We start from the raw sequence: 7527 nt of genomic DNA, 5'->3' as shown, positions 1-7527 counted from the left end.
GAACCCAAAGAGAACCAGTCCATATAACCATCTGGTTCTGTTGAATGGAGAGGCAAAGAGTACTCCAAATGCAGCCCCATAAATACAAGGTTGATATAATAGGGCAGAGAAATGTTAACAGGGGCTGTGCCACAGAACCTTAGGTTTATGAGAATATTAAAAATATGTAGATTTCCTATGCCTCTCCATGACAAGGTATACACATTGTTATAATAACCACAAAATAATTCTATAAGCATAACAATACCCACTTACATTTGTATAGCTTTCAACAAGGCACAGCATCTGCTTTCCCATTTAGTCCTTTGTTGGCCCCATCATTTTAAGAGCTGCAGAACTGCAGGCCCAGTCCATGGCTATGAGACCCCCTCCTCTCACTCTAGCTCAGCATGTCATTTCTTCTATGGAAGATCAGTGTTTCATCTATAGGAATAGAGACTACCCCATGGCCTCCATGTATCAGGACTCCCAAATGTTCACAGGTGGACTCTTCTGGCAGCTATGAAGGTGAAGCCAACAGTTCTGGAAAATGCTGCTTACCTGTTGTAAGATGGTGGTGCTAAAGAGGCTGTGTTCTGAGTTTGGTTCTCATTCCATGAGCATTGCTGTGGTGGAAGCAATGCCATCACAGAAGCATAACAGCTCTGACATGGGGACCAGGATAGGCAGTGAGAATTTAGTGGCTTCACCCTAACTACTGGATTAAGTGCTCATGCCTCCTTCTATAGAGCAAGCTTCTTGCAGAAGAGAAGTGATATTTTCCTTCAGGACAGAAGCACCATAGATTCTGTTCATTCTGTTATTTGCCCTGGATATTGAATTCCATGTGAAGGTCCATCACCAGATTTTGATATTCAAATTCAAGACATCTCCAAAACTGTAGTGGGCAGTTGTCTCAACTGCAAACCCCTCCAGAGTGGCTGCTCACTTAGAGTTCAATCACTTGTGCATCTCTGGAAAGGAAGAGAACCACCTGGGAGACTTATTGACAGAATGACTATGCTCTAACCATGACACACAATTAAACAGGTGTGAAAAAGTTCACCAGCAAATGTTAGCAAGGTAGGACATTTCCTCATGCAACATAGAAAAGAACTTGAAGACCACTGGCTTCTAGGTAAAGAGGAGTTTTTAATGTAGAGTTCAAGCTGAAAGTTGTTATCTGCCTGCCAAACAAATGCCACAATACTTCATGCACTTTGATGACAAAAAGGGAAGAAGTCATTCCCCAAGGTTAACAGGCACACCTAAGGGAATAGTGCCACTTTGTATACTTGAAAAATTTGCCCAGATCTTGGCATATGCTAAGAGAAACAAGGTAGACAGATCTATGGGACTGTAACTGGAAACTGATACCTTCAAGTTTGAATCACACACTGTTAAAGAAAGTGAAACTTTGCTGTACTTAGGGTATCAGCTCTGACAGGGAGGATGGCAGCATAGGTATATATTAAAAAACAGGAACAGAGAAGAAAGATGAGGTTACCAAACCAGATCTCAATACAGGAGAGCTTGGGCTGAAAGTATGGCAGAGACCCTGCTGCGGGTCCTCTCGGCTAAGGACTTCACCAGCACGCTGCATGCTGAGGCTGAACTCACACCAACACTTTACTTCAGCTTCATATAAACATCTATAGTTATAATGGAATGACATATTTGTGCCTACACTGCATACTTGTTTATACCATTCCATTGTGTATATTCACTCTTAACATCTTGATATTTAATTAACAGCTCCTCTTGGGAGAAGGTGCAGCAATAGCAGAGAGATAGAGCAGAGTAAAACATCAATGGACAAGCCAAGTCAACGGCCATAAAAGGGACAACACATAACTTATCTACCCATGTGTGGAAAACCAAGAGCACAGGTTGAGGTTGGGGTTACACAGCTTAATGGTAGCAGAGTTGACATGGAAAACAAGCAGGTTGGAAACAAGCAAGGATAATAAGAAAAATAAGTGGAGAAAGGGATTCCAAAAGAGCGCCTAAATGTGCTTCTTTTTTAAAGTATGATAGGGCCAGGAGAAGATCAAGTTTAAGTTGGTCTAGAGGTTTACTCTTCTATTGCTTTTAACAAATCTTGAATTCAAAGAGCACCTTCAAAGGTGAATTAGGCTGCAGACCTGGATGGTGTATCAAGAGAAAGAGTATTTTGGAGACTGTTAGATTATGGTGGCTGCCTAAACCTAAATCTTCCACCACATCCTACAAAAAATTATATGGGCCAAAAAGAAAAAAAAGAAAAACAAAACAAAACTAATAATAAAGGTGCCTGACTATACCTCTTGATTTGCTTAGGATGTTCCCAGGGTATATCTGCCAAGGATAAGTTAATGCCTGCTAATGTTGAAAAGTCTTTTGTCCAAATCCAACACACATTTCTGATTTTAAAAAATCAATAAATAAGAATTGATGAATACTTTCTCAATGTGATAAAATATACATACTGCAGTCCTAAAGCCAGCTTCTTACCTGACAGAAAGCACTAGTGTATTCCCCACCAAGATCAGGCACAAAACAAGTCTACACACTGTTTCTACTATTGTTTAGCATAGATGGTCTTAGCTGATGCAATCAGACAGGGAAAAACTATTATAGGTATAAGAATTGGAAGGAAGATCTACAGTTTGGCAGATGATATGATATCATAAAATTTAGAACATGATAAAGGTGGCAAGTAAAAGATCAGGAAGAAAACTAACACAAACAATAAAAGAATTTAAGAAGGCAGCTGCTATACTGTTAACATGCAAAAAAAAAAAATCCATAAACAATCAATGACCAAGTAGGAGACAAGCTAGATAACTCCATTTACAAAGCAACAAAATCACAAAATATTTAGAAGTAAACTTAACGAGAAATGTGAAAAACCCATGAGAGTAAATTTCTGAAAATTCTTCTGAGACACACAAAAACAGACATGTAAAAAATAAATCTCTTTTCTGTGAATGACTGCTTAATATTTCCAAGACATCGTCAATTGAATACATGAATACAAAGCAATCCTCCCAAAATACCAACATGTCTGTATCTCTAGATAGATTCTGAAATTGATTCTAAAGTTCTGGAAATATGCAAGAATAGCTAGGAGAGAAGAGCCAGAGTATGCCCCTAAAAAGGAAACACAATGAATGGAGGACCAGTCCCTCCCACAAAGCCTCCACAGAACCTATATTAGCACCTGAATAACCTCCAGTACCATCAGAGAGCAAGATAAAGTCTAGAAACTGTCCAAGGACATATGGAAGTTGAGAATATGATAAGGGTGGCAAATAAAACACTGGGAACAATAGCAGGGGTTAAAAACGATATTGAAATAACTGGATTGTCATTTGAGAAAAGACACAATTAAGTCTCCATCTTATACTACACTCTACAATAAATGCCAAGTGATCAGATTAAAAACAGAAAACCCACACAAGGACTAGGAAAAATTTATATTTATGTGCATATATGCATATAAAAACTTTTCTTTAATTTTATAAAATATTGTATATATGTAAAATTTTTCAATTAAATATATTTTTTAAAATGAACACAGAAAGGATAAAGCAGAAACTATTGGAAAGATCGTTAGCTCAAAGTACGGTGGAGTGAACACATTTGTCTCTGAGTTTACATACTTACATATTTTATCCGAACCATAAAAACTATATACATGTTTTACATACTCAAAAAGTAAAATTAAACTAAGTAGTATGAAAGAACACATGAAAACAGCAGACTGAAACAAATGTTTCTAACTATATCAAACTGATAGCATAACCACACAAAGAAAATAAATTCAATTTAAAAACAATGCTCTACACACAGAGAAGGCTCAATTCTAAGAACAAAAAGAACTGTAAAGAAATATTCAAGTTACTAAGTAAGTTTGTTGTTGTAATCCTGGAAGTACTCTGTATGTATAATATGATAGAACAAACAAAAAAAACCTTCATATAATTGAGAAACAGTGTTTTCACTTTGGAGTAGGCCAAATAAAAATACAGAATAAGAAAAGCTTAAGAACATTAAGGTATTGAGTTTGTGGTTTTAATATAAATTTCCTGACTGTCCCTTGAGGGATGTAGAAGCAATAATGCCCCAGTAGTTATGAGCACACATTGTGCCCAGATTTTAGTTTCTAAAAACTATTTCACATCAAGAAAAGGAAGCAAGGAGGGAGAGAGGAAGGGAGAGAAGAAGAAGAAAGGGAGGGATGGAAGAAAACAAGGAACCTAGGGAAAATGGATAATTCCAGGTCTGAGCAGGAACAATGCAAGGTGAACCTGGGATATTGTGTTGTGTTGAAGCCTAGGAAATGCTCAGTGAGTAATGGGGTGCTGTCAAAAACCACCAAGAAGTGACTTGTACTGGACAAACTTGGGGCAATTAGAACATTAAAAATTTCACGATGGTGATGGATTAAAATGCATTTAAGTTCATAGGAATAATATTCAACAAGGAAAAGAAGAAAAGTGGGGGAAGAAAAAGTATTTTTTCTAGAAGAATGTCAGCTATTAAATGGAGAAGGAATACTGGAATTAGAAACTCAATATTTTGTAATTCCCAATGCAATAACTGATTCAAATATAAATCATAAAGGGATATTAAATCATTGGGTGAAGAATAGTTGAGGGTCAAGATGTTCACATGGTCTCAAAGTTTTACCCCTACCCCCCAGATTAATTACTGGTTACAAAGGGGAAATTTTATCTCAACAATGCAGAGATGAGCAGTCACTTTCTTGACCAAGTGATCAAACACAGCCTCTATGTCAGCGAGAAAGCCTGACACCACGTGCTTCCTGGTGCAATGCAAGAAAAAAGAAACACCTTGACAAAATTCTCCATCTGAATTTATTCAAGAGGACACCATCAGACAAATCCAAGAAATGGGACATCATACAAGACAACAGGTTTAGTTACCTCAGAAATGACAATGTCATAGGACAGCAATTTTCACCCAGTGTTCCACGGGAATTTTTAAGACATGCAATACCTGATTGTTTATTCGGGGGTACTGACCTCTCTTCCCTATGATTGCCAAATAAAAAATTGACAACAGCCAACACAACAATAGCTGTCCAGTGTGAATGAAGCAAAATTATACCTATTTTTTTGTCAGGTTGGCAAAAAATATGATATACTTTTTGGTGTGCAGCAGAATTTTAGTAATTAGTTTATGTGTGCCGCGAGATGAGCAAGATTGAAAATTGCTGCCATAGGGGAAAAAAGCAGATGCTTAGCCAAACCGATAGCTTGATAGCACAAAGAAAAGTTATGAAATTTTTTTTCATCAAATGGAGTAAACTGGCTAACTGTTTGATTGGCCTCTGTCAAGACAAGATCTTGGTAAATTAAAAAAATTTAACTATCTTGCTGTTAAAACCCAATTTTCTAACCTCTAATTGGGCAAATGTCCCACAGTTTCATTTCACACCTTGCCAAAGTACTGCCTACCAGGATTTTCTGCAAATGTCTAAAGAAGATGCTGATTCCTGGTCTCATATCCATCCTGCACATGGACTTTTGGCCCATTGCTAGCAGCTGCCTCCACTTCTGCGTGGGGGCACACAAGAGAACCACCAGCCACTGCAGAGGAGAGACTGTCTCTCCTCCTTTGGATAACTAATGACTCTTACAACTGACTCACCTTTCAGAGAGGTTGGGGATTAACCTGCAAAACAGAAGAACGGGAAAACATCATTTATCCTATTTATGAGCACACGTAATACTTTATGAAATTATTCCTAGATGACAGAAAGTACATGCAAAGTTTTGCTACAAGAGAACAACTTGCTCATCCTTTGCCTTTTCTTTTGGGTCTAAACTTCTTCCTGACCCAGCTTGACCCCATCTAGAGTTAGTTTCAGAAACTTGAATTGTGTCTCCCTTCTCTTCAAAAATCCTTGCATTTGTAGAGGAGCTCTGATATGATCCATGTCAAGAGCAGTTCCCTATGCCTGGTGAGGGAATATATCTTGGGGGGAAGGTCCTGCTGGCCAATAAGGCCTAGCCACCCACCTCTCCCCGTCTCTCATTTCTTCCTTCCCTTCCCACCTGTCTTCCTCCTGCTCTCTTCACACGTCTTTTCCTGTACTCCACTTTCACAGTGTTTATTGTTGAATGACAACAGTAGCCACCTTGCCTGGATTGTGGAAATGGCTGCCTATGGCTCTGATGTGTCAGAATAATCCAGAATTCAGACACACAAAACTGAAGCTCCTCTGACACGATCATACATAGCAACACAAAACCACAACAACTACTCATTTGTGTTGTTCTGTTCATAGCAGCATCTTCACAGACACAAACATATGTGTGTCAGTCATTCGTTATATATCATCACAGCTTCTCCCAGCCGCTCATCCTGCTAGTACACCACATGCATAGATACACGCACCAGAATTAAGAATCAGGGTTTATGAAATCTTACATTTTTGAGAATTCCAGTACTAAGACACCCCTGAAACAAAGTCTACAACAAGCTCTGGAGACTTTCAGAGGCACTGGAGTTTCCAAAACCAAGTACCTTAACTCAGAGAGTACCTCTCAGAGTGTGTGGGTGGTTTGGCTGGCCAGGGGAGCATTGCTTACCCATGGGTGACAGTAAGACCACTACGCTAGAATTTCCATCTGGACACTCGATCATCCTGACAAAGGGCCAGAACTGGCCACATAGTCTGTAGCCACGTGCCCAGGATACATAGAGGCAAGCTCAAACTCTTTTGGCTACTATACTTTATGCTGTACCCTCTCCTCTCATGACTCCCACCCACTGGCCCAAAGGAGCAGAGAGTGAGAGGAGGGGGCCATTGGGTGCATCTTAGTCCCCTAAGAAGCATTTCAGAGTGGAGAAAAGGCTAGGATGACAGGAGGGGAGGAGAATAGATAAAACAGTAGGGAAAAGGTACGGCAGCAGTGACCTTACCTTGGGCTTGTCCTCTTTAGTGCAATGGAATCTAAACAGAGAAAGCAGGGCATTAGGAGGGAAGCAGCGATCAGTGTGCAACTCACACTCAGTGCCAGGCAATGAGGATGGGGTCAGAGCCAACTAGACTTAGGCAGGGCTGAAAGGTGCCCTGGGCTGGGGCCACTGGAGGTGGTGGTCTTGGGCTAAGTGCCCTGCCCCCACCTTTAACACTGTCTGCATTTCTCTATTCAGATCCTGTCAATGAGAACTCTTAGTTTAGCATGCAGATGAGACTGAGCCTTCCCTGGAACACCCCTTCCTGCCTCATTCCTCACCTCTTCTCCACTTGCAGCTCCTGCTAGCTTCTGTCCTCAGGTCTGTCATGTGCTTGGCTATGTGATAAGGCAGTTACTTGCTCTCCCTCCTTCTTTGTTATTAGGGATATAGAATCAAAGGTAAACAATCTGTTATGACTAATTAAGCCTCTCGTGCCCTTGCACATGCTAGCATCCCGGGAAGCCCTCCGAGTGCTGCTGCTCCCCCTCCTCCTGGCCCAGACACCACCCCACCCAAGCCTTCTGCATATCTTCACAGATATCATCAGATCTTCCAGAGATGCAGTAAGGTGCC

General features: G+C 40.2%; 1 protein-coding gene across 1 annotated transcript in view; it reads right to left on the bottom strand.

Moving 5' to 3' along the window:
* Positions 1-928: 928 nt before the first annotated feature.
* The window catches only part of TMEM273 (transmembrane protein 273), a 33099-nt gene continuing 26500 nt past the window's right edge, over positions 929-7527 (bottom strand). The window contains exons 6-9 of the mRNA XM_054572390.1: positions 7244-7255; positions 6916-6946; positions 5638-5661; positions 929-953 (exon numbers count right to left, since the gene is read on the bottom strand). Coding sequence (XP_054428365.1) covers positions 929-953; positions 5638-5661; positions 6916-6946; positions 7244-7255 — 92 coding nt within the window. The remainder of the gene's footprint in view (positions 954-5637; positions 5662-6915; positions 6947-7243; positions 7256-7527) is intronic.

Source organism: Pteronotus mesoamericanus, unplaced genomic scaffold (genome assembly GCF_021234165.1).
Source record: "Pteronotus mesoamericanus isolate MK-2021 breed Mesoamerican mustached bat unplaced genomic scaffold, CSHL_Meso_final contig_230, whole genome shotgun sequence".
NCBI classification, from domain to species: Eukaryota; Metazoa; Chordata; class Mammalia; order Chiroptera; family Mormoopidae; genus Pteronotus; species Pteronotus mesoamericanus.
Note: the sequence above shows the minus strand (reverse complement) of the source record. Positions and strands in the feature narration are given on the sequence as shown.